The 14,260-nt window shown below is 53.3% G+C and overlaps 1 protein-coding gene across 1 annotated transcript; it reads left to right on the forward strand.

Moving 5' to 3' along the window:
• Window positions 1-8,958: 8,958 nt before the first annotated feature.
• On the forward strand, window positions 8,959-13,518 carry PTMS (parathymosin). The gene is made up of 5 exons (XM_059682073.1): window positions 8,959-9,388; window positions 12,329-12,400; window positions 12,538-12,616; window positions 12,737-12,798; window positions 12,964-13,518. Exons 1-5 carry the CDS (start codon window positions 9,344-9,346, stop codon window positions 13,012-13,014), a joined length of 309 nt encoding a protein of 102 aa, XP_059538056.1. The 5' UTR covers window positions 8,959-9,343; the 3' UTR covers window positions 13,015-13,518.
• Window positions 13,519-14,260: the final 742 nt, after the last annotated feature.

Below are 14,260 nucleotides of genomic sequence, written 5' to 3' on the forward strand. Positions count from 1 at the left end.
GGGCGAGTCCAGGTGTGGGAGGGATCCGGCCGCCAGATGGCGCTCTTGGGTCAGACTGGACCGACCTCCCCCAGGGAACTGGGTTTGGCGAGGTTCCTAAACCCCTCACTTAACCCTACCGTGAGGGTCGGAGCTCATTTAGTAGCAACCTTCCCTGTCTTTTCCCTAATTCCTGTGTCCTCAAGAGCTCCCAGCCCTGCACTGATCTTGTCTCTAGTCAGGTAGCTAGGTCAAGGGTGTACTGTAAAGACTGGGAGAAGCTTCATTAACCAGAATCACCCTGGGGTGGAGCTGGAAACAGACTCTGGAGACCTGACTCCGAGGCCAAAGACTGATACTTTGACATAGTAAATGTCTTGCATAAAATCTGGCCCAACTGGAGAGAAAGGCCCATCCCCCTGGGTATCAGGGAATTTGGACTGTCTAGGGTGGACTTTAAACCAGATTTATCCAAATCTAGCTCTCCCTGGTTCTTTACTCTGGCTGCCAGCCATCTGAGTGCTATGTGGAGCCTGACAATCAGAAAGACTTGTTCCCAATATTTCCCTGGGGGAGAAAGAGGAAGGGGTCCATGGTGACTCAGGAAAAGGTATTGGGGGCAGGGCTTCTCAGGTTTCTTTGGACTTGATCATCATTAAAGGGGAAAAAACAATAGTGAAGACAGAGGGTACAGAGACAGATAATTTAGAAGCAGGCTGACTGGCAAAGCCAAAGAAAGACAAAGACACAATAAAAGAAAAATTGTTTTCATTGATATTTCTGGGGAAGAGACTTAGTAAAATATTTTACATTTATCTTCCAGATGCTCTATCTCTTGACATCCCACCATGCAAGTGCCCCTGGAGCAGATCCCAAGTGCTGTTTACAAATTACAGTTTAGCTTCTAACTATGAGACAAAGCTCCAAACCTGGGTTTTTGTCTCAGGTTAACAGAAATCCTTGAACAGATGGGGATGAAGGAGGCGATGCAAGAGCTCATTTTCGCGTTCCAGGAGACATACCATTTAGGCAGCCATCTACTCCCAAGAATTGAAGGAATGTAATTTTACAAGAACCTTTCTGTCCCCAATAACCAGAGTGTGTCTCCCTTCTCCATTGCCTTCACTTCTATAGAGTGTCCCAAAATTCACGCAAGAAGTAATTTTGATAGAAAACACAGGTTTATAATTAAAAATTGTAAATTTTTTTATTGCTTAAAGTATTACAAAGGGTATTACATATGTGTCCATTTTTTCCCCCCGCCCTAGACAGTCCCCTAGCCTCCCCTATCCCCCAGTGTCTTATGTCCATTGGTTATGCTTATATGCATGCATACAAGTCCTTTAGTTGATCTAAAAATTGTAAATTTTTTATTGATTCATAAAGTATACAGTATAGGATTATGTATGGAATAGCACATCAGGTAAATGGCCTCCACAGCTTTACAGGCACATACGCAAAGCTGTGGTCTTCATTGTCCCTGCTCCTGGGCCATAATTGGTACTTGGTAATGCTTATCAAATTGAAGGGATTGAAATCAAAGGGCTGCAGATATTAGAATCAGATTCAATAAGTCAAGTAAAATCAGGCTTTTATTTTTTGTTGTTGTTGTTAATGCTCACGCAAAATTCAAATCTTGCGTGAATTTTGGGACACCCTATATTTCCTCCCATGTTCCCTCCTTGCTTTTCTGCTACCCATTCCTTCCTTCCTTCCTTCCTTCCTTCCTTCCTTCCTTCCTTCCTTCCTTCCTTCCTTCCATCTCTGTCCAATGAACTGAGGAACAGAAATTCCTCTGTCACTGGAGTGTCTTGTAGATGGTAAGATGTAGGAGGGAAGTGGACCCTGCCAGGGGTGAGGGTTAACACCAGGAGGATAAAGATGGAAGAGAAATAAAGTAGTTCCTATATTCACTTCTCTATCTGATGGAAACAAAGTCAGGAAGTCCTTGTGAGAGCAGAGCTTGGCCAGAAAGGGGCCTTTTTAGGTGCAAGGTCATGCACCTGGAGCAATTGCAGGGCAGTTGGATTTGGAACAGAGTGAGGATGGGGAATGATGTGGGAGTAGGGGAAACTGGATTTCCTGCCTGGGCCAAAGTGAATGGGTGTAACTGAGTGTATGTGTGTATGTGTGTATGCATTTGCATTGGGGGAGGAAGGTGAACCCTGAAAATTAGCACTAAGGTGCCCCAGGTAGAGGGAGTTGTACAGCAGACACCAGGTTAGAGTGAGATTGAAAAGTGACTCAGGAGCATTTTTTAAAAATCAGCTTTTCCGTTTGTTTTTATATCCACATCCATTCAACAAATATTTACTGAGTACCTACTGTGTGTCAGGTACTGTTCCTGGCTCTGAGATATAGTAGTAATACAGAGAAAAATAAAGCAAGCTAAAAGGGGGACAGAGGAACAAACAACTGGGAGGTAGTGGTGGCTTTTTAGAGTGACTAGGGAAGGCATCACATAACCTATATGATAAAAGCCTAATATACTAAGTGTCTGATCGGCTGTTCAGCCAATCAAAGCATAATATGCTAATGATATGCTAAGGATGCTCAACCACTTGCTATGATGTGCACTGACCACCAGGGGGCAGACAGTCGACGGGGCGACCAGTCACTATGATGTGCACTGACCACCAGGGGGCAGATGCTCCGATTGGTAGGTTAGCTTGCTGCTGGGTCCAGCCAATCTGGACTGAGCTAGACAGGCCGGACATGCCCTCCCATGGTCCCTCCCCAGCTGGCCAACTTCCAGTGTCACTCCCCTGCCCTGATTGTGCCTGGCCTGAGGCCTTTCGCAATCCGGGACCCCTTGTGGGATATTGGAGATCCTGCAGCCCAGGCCGAGGGACCCCACTGGTGCACTGGGCCTCTAGTAAGATGATAATTAAGTTGAGACCTAAACAAGAGGAGGGCTAGCTGAGGTGAGAACTCTCTAGGCAGATGAAATAGTAAGTGCAAAGGCCCAGAGGCAGAAGTATGCTTAGTGTGTTCAACAAAGAAGCCAATGTGCCTAGACTGATGTGGAAAAGGGAAGAACAATAGTAAGAGACGAATAGGGAAGAGCAATAGTAAGAGACAAGGTCACAAAGAAAGAAGCCAGATCATGCGGAAGTTTGTAAGACCTACAAAAGGGATCACTGTGGCCATTATATGGAGGATAGACTGTTGGAGGACAGCAGCAGCAATAGAAAGACCTATTCACATGCTGCTGTCATCATCCAGATGACACATGATGGTGGCTTTGACTAGATTAGAAAAAATGGAGGTGATGGGAAGTGGTCATGTTCTAGATATATTTTGAAGATGGAACTAATGAAATTTGCTGATAGATGGATGCAGAGTGAGGGAGAGGAATCAATGACTCCCAAGGTTTTTTGATGTGGGTAACTGAATGAGAAATAAATGACTGGTCTGCTTGCTGCATTGTACTGAATATATACAGACAATGATTTGAAAATAGTATATTAAAATCGTGTCTGGTTGGAAGATCCTGACCATGTAGCTCCCTGGACAGTCTCACCTTTAAAAGCTAGCCACCTAAAGCAGGAGGAGATGTGGACAACAGGAATAAGTGAATTTCATACCTAGTTTGACCGTGAGTTAGCTATTAGACCATCAGGGATAGATACCTTGCTAATGTTAATGGTTGGTATTAGCATTGGAGTTTTGGGTTTTTAAAATAATTTTATTTACTTTTTTTTAATTTACTTATTTTTTTAGTTAATCCTCACTTGAGGATATTTTTCCATTGTTTTTTTAGAGGGAGTGGAAGGGAGGGAAAGAGACAGAAAGAAATATGATATGAGAGAGACATTGATTGCCTCCCTACTCACCCCTCCCCTCCACCGCCTGCAACCAAGGTATGTGCCCTTGACCTTGAGCTAGAAAGGAGTCGAACCCAGGACCACTCAGTCCATGGACCTACACTATCCACTGAGCCAAACCTAGGTTTGCATTGCATTGGAGTTTTAAGTCTTAAGAACTTCCTGTTGTTCTTTGATCATTTCAAGAAGACATCCTGAAGGAAGCAGGGCATCTTGTGATTAACAGTAAGGGCATTAAGGATTCATTTTTGTGTCACCTGTTTGGTAGTTCATGTCAAAAAAAATTTATTGAGCTCCTACTATGTGCCAGGCATAGTGCTAGGTGCTGGGGATAAAAAGACAAGACATAGTTCTAACCAGTTTGGTTCAGTGGATAGAGCATGGGCCTGTGGACTGAAAGGTCCCAGGTTCGATTCCAGTCAAGGGCACATGCCCGGGTTGCGGGCACATCCCCAGTAGGAGGTGTGCATGAGGTGGCTGATCGATGTTTCTCTCTCATGGATGTTTCTAACTCTCTATCCCTCTCTCTTCCTCTCTGTAAAAAGTCAATAAAATATATTAAAAAAAAAAAAGACGACATAATCTCTGCCCAAGATCTCAACCCTTCAGTGTTGACCCATGGACTGAAGGGTCTTTGGCCAACATGGAATTAATTATTATCCAGTGAGGAAGTATGCAATAGAAAGGTTTATTTTTTAAAATTGTATTTATTGAGGTGACATTAGTCAAGTGTACAATTCTACAATACATCATAATCTGTATATTGCATTGTTTATTCACCACCGAAAGTCAAATCTCCCTTTTGTCACCATATATTTGACTCCCTTTAGCCTTTGAAAGAGGTATATAAAAAGGCCAAAACTGGTTCAAAAGAAGGAGTGACTTTGGGAGTGGAGCCAAGAGAGCATTCCAGGCAGAAGATATGATCAATGTAAAGGCACAGAGGTATGCCTCATTTGGGAAGAACTATCAGGAGTAAAAAAAAAAAGGGGGGGGCAGGGGGTGCTGAAGCAAAACATTTGAGAAAACAGTGGTGAGAGATGAGGTTACAGAGGTTAAACCCTTAAAGGGACCAGATCTTTGGACTTTATCTGATAGTTTTTGTTTGTTTTGTTATTGTTGTTTGTTAACCCTCCCCTGAGGATATTTTCCCATTGATTTTTAGAGAGAGTGGAAGGGAAAGGGAGAGACAGAGAGAAACATTGATGTGAGACATCCATTGGTTGCCTCCCACAGGAGCCCAGACTAGGGCCAAAGCCTGCAACGAGGTACAGGAATCAAACCTGCAACCCTTCAGTCCGAAGCTCTATCCACTGAGCCAAACTGGCTAGGACTATCAAAGGGTTTTATATAGAGAAATTAAACAATCCGTATTTTAGGTAGAAAGACAGTTTATGCATTTTAGGAAACATTTTTGAGCTTCTACAATATCCCAGATAGGAAAGTAGATGCTGAAGATACAAAAATTCTTTCAGCCCTGATCGGTTTGGGTCAGTGGATAGAGCGTTGGCCTGCAGACTGAAGGGTCCCGGGTTCGATTCCGGTCAGGGGCATGTGCCTTGGTTGCGGGCACATACCCAGTGGGGGGTGTGCAGGAGGCGGCTGATGGATGTTTCTCTCCCATCGATGTTTCTGACTCTCTATCCCTCTCCCTTCCTCTCTGTGAAAAATCAATAAAATATATTTTAAAAAGAATTCTTTCAATTGATTGAAAATCCTAATTAAGCTAAAAGTCAGCAAGTGATGTTGAGCCCCAGGGCAGACGCAGGAGTTAGCTTGGTAAGAAGAAGAAGTACTCAAGATAGCTTTATAAAGTGAAATGTGAAATGGTCCCATTTTACCAATCCTTTTTAAAAATTTTATTGATTTTAGGGGGGGGGGGGCAGGGGAGGGAGAGGGCTAGAAAGATAGAAACATGGATGAGAAACATCGATCAGCGGCCTTCTGCACACTCCCTACTGGGGATCGAGTCTACAGCCCGAGCATGTGCCCTGACCAGGTTCTAGGTAGATGTTCAACCACTGAGCCATTGGCTGGGTGTGAAGATGATTTCTTAAGTAATGCTCCTGGGGGCAACATACTCAAAAACAAGATAAAAGTTAAGCCCTAACCGGTTTGGCTCAGTGGATAGCACACCGGCCTTCGGATTGAAGGGTCCCAGGTTCGATTCCTTCCCAGCACATACTCAGTAGGGGGTGTGCAGGAGGCAGCTGATTGATGTTTCTCTCTTATCGATGTTTCTAACTATTCCTCTCCCTTCTCTGTAAAAAAATCAATAAAATATATATATTTCTTAAAAAGTTAAGCTGGTTTAGGTCTCTCTCTAGTAGCTCATCTCAACTCTCCAGTGACTTGAGCTTTTTAAATATACATAGGTATAAAAAAAATCACACACACCAAAAAAAAGCAAAGGAATAGAAATGAGGTTATTGGGAGTGGAGATAAAAAGGTACAGTGAGGAGAGGGGAGGTCCAACTCTTCAAGTTTCTATCCAATGCCTTGAATAACTAGATCTTCCTTAGTACTCAACCAATCCGATAAATAGGCAAACGAAAACCAAATGCCAACAAGCAGGAAGCTGGGGAGGGGGAGGAATTCACTTCTGAGTGAGATGGACAGAACTGAACACGTACACACAGCGAGGGAAATGTCTGGGAAGTCAGGCCAGAGCTCACAGTGCCCCTTGCTTCCTGGGTTCATGCCTCCCCTGTTCTCATCTGGCCCCCCTTTTCCCACCCTCAGAAAATGTGTAAGAAGCACAGGTTCCCCCACTCAACTAGTGGGGAAAATTCTCAGCTGGACTGTGGAGTAACAACTCGGGACAGACGAGCCTGCACGAGGCCTGTTCTCGGGAGGGAGCAGACGGCGAGCATCGCCAAACACCGTCCGACCCGGAGACCAGATCCGGGTCCTCGTGCAGCCTCAGGGGCTGCGGGGTTGGCTCTCGGCAGCCCAGCCAGCCCCTATCCGCCCGTCTCACTTCTCGCTCCGTTATTTCGAAGCCAGGACGTCGGGAGGCTGGTCTGTCGTCCACGCAGGCGGGGAAGGCTAAGGGATGCTTTTCCAATCGGGAAGGGATTGAGAGCCAGGCCTCCAGCTACTGGGTCTCTTTCCTGTGGTCCCTCGTGTCCAAACTCTCCGATTCTCCCGGCGCTCCCTCGGGCCTCGGGGCAGGGCTCCCATTCTCCGCCTCTCCATCTCCCTGGAATTTTCCACTGCAGCTGCCTCCGCTCCCAGACACCCCTCCCTGGGCAGAATTCCCGCTCCCTCCGCCTCCCCTTCCTTCATCACACCTCATTCCCGCCCCCGGCCCTGAGGCCCCGCCCCCGGCCCGCTCGCTCCCCACACTAGCCCCGGGGGTCCCGGTTAGAGGAAGGGGAGGCCAGGCCCTCACGGGAGAGCGAGAACCAGGGTCCCCGGCCCTCTCCCGAGCGGGCAGAGAGGGCAGTGGAGGGGCTGCTCCCCCGCGGGGCTGCTGTGGGGGGAGTGGCCCTCCTCAAATCCCCATATAAGGCAGGGCAAGCAGTTGGGCTACTGGATTGGCTGATTCAAATGAGCATTCCACCTGGCAACAGGGTTTCTATTGGCTCTCGGGAAAAATAGGAGGAAGGTGGATGGAGGTTGTTGGTGGCGGGGATTGGAGGGGGGAGGGGAGTGGAGGTGACCGGAGTGGGGGCGGTTACCAGGGCAACAGGGTAAGAGCCCAGCAGGGTGTCCGAGACAGCAGGCGGGGCTGGGGGTGGCGGAGGGGGTAGAGGAAGGAGGAGGGCGGGAGGGAGAGGAAAGAGACGGACCCGGAGGGAGTGAGAGCGGGGAGGGGGGCGGGGGGGGGGCAAAGAGAAAAATGAAGCTGGAGAGTAGAGATGGAGAGGGTCAGAGATCGCTAAATACATCAGTAAATGAGTCAGAGAAACAGATTGAGAGACGGAAAGATCTTAGAGAAAGATGGGTTCGGCAAGGAAAAACCTGGGTGGGGCTCCAAGATTTTTGAGGAGAGGGAGACTGAGAAACAAGAGTCAGGAAGAGACATGGAGAGGTGTGCGCACCAACGGACCAGAAGATGGCTTATTCAAGCCCTCAAATAACAAATGATGATCAGTGTGTATTTCCTATTAAGAAAATAGAGTAATGGTAACGACAACCAAATAATGGGAGCGCGCACACACCCAAGATACCTTTTTCCAAACCCTAACCTCCCACTCCATTTACATTCCTGACCTTTAACCCCCTCCCCCCACCCCAGGCTCCGGTTCCCTCCTGAAACCCTAAGCGTCTTAAAATGCCCCCAAGACACCGAGACTCAGGGCCCGGGACTGAGGCCGTGGACCAGGGTGGGACCCCAGACCTGGAGCCCTGGCAAAGGAGGCGCACGGCATCCCGGAAAGCTGGGGAAGATGGCAGCGGAGGGGAGAGAAATGGAAGGAAAGGGAAAACAAGGGCATGAAGAGGAACCCAGGAGAATCCAAGGGGAGAGGGTCAGGGGGCAGACGAGACCAGGACAGTGGCGTCCGGGAAGGAGGGTGGAAGGGGCGCATGGGTGAGGTGCGAATGGAGAGGGGCTGGGCGCAGAGGAGTGAAGAGGAGCAGGAGGGCCCGGCGAAGTGAGACGGGAGAGGAAAGGAAGCGGCCTCCGACCCCGCGGTATGGGAAGAGCCGGGAGGGTGACCGAAGTCGGCCTCGGGCGGGACGGGGCGCGCTGCCCGGTCCCATCGCCTCCAGGCCACGCGGAGGCCCGAGGGCAGGGGAAGGCCGGCGCGGTGCGCAAGTGGCTCCCACCGCTTCCTCCTCTGGAGGCTTTTGGTTTCTCACATACCTGCCCAGCTCCCCCTCCGCTCCCCACACCACCCCCTGGCAACATCTCAGGGTGGTTGTTTTTTTGGGGGGGGAGGCCAGTAGGATCCTGGCCATCCCTCCAGCCCGCCCCCAACAGACAGACTCCACATCCACAGGCGGAGGCCCCGCCCCGCGGGAACCCCACCCCGGCCCACCTCCGCGCCCCGCGCCTCTCCGGCCCCTCCCGCACGGCCTCCCCCCGCCGCGCGCCCTCCCCTCGCTCTCATCCTCCTATCCCCACCTCTCCAACCTCCGCTTTCATCCTCCTCCCGGCTCCTCTCCTCCCCGCTCCCGCCGGCCCCACCCCTGGGAAGCCCCTCCCGTCGGGCAGCGCCGCCTTTATAAGCGGTTTCCCTGCCCGGGGGCGGCAGCGGCTGGTCGGTGGCAGCTCTGCGGGTGCGGGGGCGGCGAGGACCCAGCGACCGCGGCCGGAGCGCGCCAGCCACCGCCCGCACCGCCCTTCCGCCCGCTCTCCGGACGGCGCAGCCCTGCGGGTCTCCGCTCCGGACCCACCCCCGCCCCACCCCGCGCGCCTCTGCCGCCTCTTCCAGAGCCCCAGCCCGCCGAACGGCCGCCGCCGCCGCCGCTGCCGCTGTCGCCGCCGCCACCGCGCCAGGTTCCGGCCGCGGCCACCCTCCGCCGTCCAGGGCCCCTCCGTCCCGACCCCGGGACCCCGGCTCCCCGCCAGCCCCGGCCCCGGCACCATGTCGGAGAAGAGCGTGGAGGCAGCGGCCGAGTTGAGCGCCAAGGTACGGGCGGGGACGGCCGCCACCCGGACCCGCGCGACCCCCGGACTCGGCGCGGCCACGCGCCCCTGGCCGCCCCCGACGGCCCCACGCTGCCCGGGCGCCGGAGCCCGGCCGACCCTTCTCCGCCCTCCCCCCCGCTCCCGGCCTGGCGCTGCCTCCCCGGCGCGGCGTGCTGCCCGCCAGCGCCCTCTAGCTTCCCGGCCCGCTCGGGCCCAGGCGCCGTCTCCACCCCTCTCCGGCCCGGCCCGCACGCCCTGGCCCCGGCCCGTTCCGTTCCCGTCGGAGCCCTGCACGCGCGGCCCACTCCGCCCGCCCCCTCCCCGCGCCCCGGCCCCGGCCCCCCGGGGTGTAAATTGACTTCACCTCCTGGGCTGCGCGGCGTGAGACCCTCCGGTGTAAACAGGACTCTCCCCGGAGGCCGCCCCTCGGCCCCTCCCCTCGAGGCCGACTGCCGCCTGCTCCTCTCCTTGCACAGCCACTGCCTCTCTTTTCTCGTTTCCCTCCGATCTTGCCGGCTGCCTCCTTTCCTTTGCCCGTGGCCGTCAGCTGCCTTTTCTCTCCGTAGCACCTTTTCAGCCTCCCCCCGCCCCCCCCCCCCAAACACACACCTGATAAAGAACCCTGAGTCCCTAAAAACCACAAGCGGGATGGGAATAGCCTTCGGAAAAGCCTCTGCTCAGCATTGCACCGCCTTGCATGAAGCCACCCTTGCTCTGTCAGCTCCCTTCCCCGGCCCATCCGTTTGCCCTTGCCTCGCTTCCAGCCTTTCATTTCTCCAGGGAACTTGCTGAGGATTGCTTTGGGCAGTTAATTCGGCCAGGGCTTGGGGGCTGGGAGCCCGACCTTGGGAGTGGAGGGTGGCCGAGGAGGTCACGGGGGCCTCCTGATGGCCTGTGAAGCGAGAAGGAGGGACCCCGTGGGATTACAGGCCGTGGAAGAGGGGGGCTGTGTGCGAGATCTGGCAAGGTGTGGTGGCACGTGACTTCACTGAGTAGGTGTCTTTGTATGTCTGAAATGCAGCGAGTGTGTGGGACTGCTGTGTCAGTTACATGTGTGCGTGTGGAGGCCTGGAGCCGTGTTGCTGGTTCGTGCGTGCCCAGGACGCCACCGTGCTCTGGTGCTGTCTGTCTCAGGAGGGTGCCAGAAGACCCAGACACGGGCCATGTGTCCTGAGTTGCGGTGGGGCTCCTCTGAAGCTGTGTGTGTGAACTGGTGTCAGCCCGTGTCAGCGTGTGCCTGTGTTGAGTAAATGGGCCAGAGGGCTGCTTAGCACAGACCTGGGTCATACCCTCCTGGAAAGGGGATCATGGAAGGACAGTGACCAGAAGGACAGAGCAGGGAGGAGAGGGCCCGGCCCCTTGGACTTTGGTCTCGTAATGTCCCTCCCCCCTTAAGCCCAGATGGGAACCTCAGGCCAGGGGCACACAGACTTGGTGCGAGGGCCCAGAGAGAAGCTCATGAGCCCGGGGTCGCTCTCCAGGCCCAGGATGGAGGAGCAAGCCCGCCACATAGTAGAAACACCATACTGCCCTGGCCGGGCAGCCCAGTTGGTTAGAGCGTTGTGCCAAGGTTTGATCCCTGGTCGGGACACATCCAAGAATTAACCAATGACTGCATAAATAAGTGGAACAACAAATCAATGTCTTTCTCGCTCATCAAAAATAAATTTGAAAGAAAGAAATGCCATACCGACCATGTGGCAAAGAAATGAGGACAGCCAAGTGACATGAGGAAACCTAGCTGGAGTGAGAGGGTCAAGCATTCTCCCTTCCCTGAAAGGGAGAAGGGAATTGAGTGTCCCTCCAGGCCAACCACTGACACCAGCCCGTACCCCCTCCTATCCCAGTTCAGTTCCAGAAAGGACACACCCTCCCAGGGTGATCTACTCACACAGAAAACTTCCATCCACACGGAATCAGATACACAGAGTTGCACACCAATGCCAGATCTGATCATAAGGAGACACTGGTTCAGGGCCTGCCAAGGGTGGGGTGGGAAGAGGAGGAATCAAAATTGGAAGGGCAGGTGTGTCTAGAGAAGGGGGACTCTCAGGAGCATCTCCCTCTGCCACATCAGAAAAGGACATTAGGGTGTGCCTGCTAAGATCTTGGGGTGAAGAAGAGGGGCAGTGCAGGGGGGGGGGTGTCCTCTAGACCTGTACTTTCCCTGTCTGTATTTCTGTCCCACCCCAGACACAGAACTTGTCTCATTTCATCTCCATGTCCCACATTCTCCCATGTTTGTTTTATCCTACTTGACCTACATCCCCTGGAAGTAGTTATTTCTACCCTCCTACCACACCGTGCACACACCAGAGGGAGGTGGAAACTACTTGAACTTTTTTTTTCCCCCAGAGAGGGGAGTGGGAAAAAATGAGAGGGGGTGCCAGGAACTGGGCTAGAGTGCTCTCCCTATTCCTGTGGTGTTTGCCCAAGTAGGAGCCTGAGGATTCTGGGGACAGACACACAGACAGGGAAACAAAGGCTTTGGTAGCTGGGGGGAAGCTGGGAGGGATGCCCAGGAGAGTACTAGGAAAAGGCCCTAGGGGTAGACAAAAGGCAGAGCTGGGCAGGCAGTGGGAGGGGGTGGGGCGTCAGGGCTGTGAGCAGATGGAGGGGATTTGCTTTGCTGAGCTGAACTCTGCAGCCAGTGAGGTTTGGAAGAACTTGATGGGGATGGTGAGCAGTTACCTTGGCCACCTAGTTCTCTTTCCTCATCACTTTTCATCTCCTCTGAGACGTGAGGAAGAAAGTGTCTGATCTCAGCCCTGTTGTGGCCTTTAGGCCCCTGTGACCTCTGTTCTGACTCTAAACTGCTGTCACTACCTTCTCTATTTCACATTCTCCTCTAAGCTCACTGCAGAGGGAGAACCAGGGCTAGAGGACTTCAGGGCTGCAGATGCTTTCTGGTGAGAGAAGGTGACCTCTTTCTCTCTCGCAGGACCTGAAGGAGAAGAAAGAGAAGGTGGAGGAGAAGGCGAGCCGGAAAGAGCGGAAGAAAGAAGTGGTGGAGGTGCTGAGGGTCAGGGCTGGGGGTTGTGCCCACCTTGCCCCACCCTTCCGGCCCTCCCAGTGCCCCTGGCCGCTGGTGGTGATGGTGTGGGAGGCAAACAGCCAGCCTGACACTGCTCTCTCCTCTGGTCCCCAAAGGAGGAGGAGAATGGAGCTGAGGAGGAGGAAGAAGAAACCGCTGAGGATGGAGAGGAGGAGGATGAAGGAGAAGAAGAAGGTGGGGAGGGGCAAGAAATAGCCAGGGTGGGCTTGAAGACCTGATGTAGGGCTGAGGGGCGACCACTTGGGGCCTGCTGGGGCTCCCTGCCTCCCCAATGACCCATTTCTGGCTCCTCAGATGAGGAAGAAGAAGATGATGACGACGAGGGGCCCGCGCTGAAGAGAGCTGCTGAAGAGGAGGTTTGGGCTGGGTTGTGGGCCTGAGGGGCTGTCAGGGATGCAGCAGGGGCTGGGAGCCCTTTGGATTTTGGATCACAGAACCCTGTGGTGCATGGGCGGGTGCTGGAGTAGGGCAGGGACAGGGAAGTCCCTCTCCCATTTACCTGCTCTTTCCCTCTCCCACAGGATGAAGCTGATCCCAAGCGGCAGAAGACAGAAAATGGGGCGTCGGCATGAGCCCCCTGCCAATGGGCTGGGGAAGGAGGCCCCTCAAGGCCTGGAGATGGGGGCAGGAACAGTTCAGTGCAGCCACTCTTCAACCTGATTCCTTGCTCTGGGCCCTGCATCAGAGCTGCCACCCTCTTTCTCCCCAGCCTTCTCATGTCCACCTCTCCAGACTCTGCCCTGCCATCCTCACTCTGCCATTGTTCCACCTCCTGACCTGTTCCATCTGAGCTCCCCAGCTGGTCCCCAATTGCTCCCTTTCCCTCTTCTTTCTCTCTTCCTCACTCCCACCCCGCCTCCGATAGCTTCTCCTTCGGAACCTCTGCATCCTAGCCTTCTGTCCTGCCCATCCCTACCCTGCCTGATCCCTGGGTCTCCTTCAGATCCCCTTCTCTCAGACAGCGCCAGGCCGGGGTGGGGCCAGGGTTGGGACCAAGCCCCACAGCTGCCCCCCTCTCCTCCCCTTTTTGTATAATTTAATAATTAATAAAGAAATGGTCGCGCTTCTGTTTTTAACCTGTCTCCTGCTTTCCCAGGGCAGAGGGAGGAGGGTGGCTATGTCACATTTTGTTAGGACCGTTCCCTTCTATTAAAAAGTGCCCTCCTATTACCCACCATTAAAGAAGACAAGGTCAGCACTTTCAGGGTGGGCACGGAGGACGGCTTCTTTGAGAACTGACTGTTGTCCTGATTTTGGATTCTTGGGGAATTCCTCCCCAGCAATACACGCGCACTTCCCTGCTAGCCCACACCAGGTCTAGACACTGCTGAGCCCAGTGGAAAGCTACCAGCCTTATTGTGCTGAACCAGGCAGAGACAGCCTCAGAAACAGGAAGTCCCACCCCTGCAGTGGGAGAAGGCTGGAGGCCTGGGTCTCAACTTTCTGGGACCTGGAGTGAGTGAGTTGCCTCTGCCTGGCACTGAGGTGTGAGTACCTGGCTAAGTAGAGAACTCCAGGGCCTCTTGTACCCAGGCTGGTGGCAAGTTCTTGGCCCCCGCCCTCCATCACTCCCTGCTGGGCTCCTCAGGCTGGGACAGGTGGGAAGCAAGGGTTTCAACCTTCCCTAGTACTTCTGCCTCAGTTTTTCTCGAGTTTGGTCTCTGTTGCAGGATTTCTGCGTTTCGCCATATCTCCCTTGCCAATCTAGAACCTCTAGGTTGGGAGCAGGGGTCTGAGCTGGGGCAGGTGCGTGTGACTTATTAACACCACCAGCTTGTTAAAGACCCACACTTGACCCGCGGTCAGGACTACACACAG

The sequence above is a fragment of the Myotis daubentonii genome, chromosome 2 (assembly GCF_963259705.1).
Source record: "Myotis daubentonii chromosome 2, mMyoDau2.1, whole genome shotgun sequence".
Classification (NCBI taxonomy): Eukaryota; Metazoa; Chordata; class Mammalia; order Chiroptera; family Vespertilionidae; genus Myotis; species Myotis daubentonii.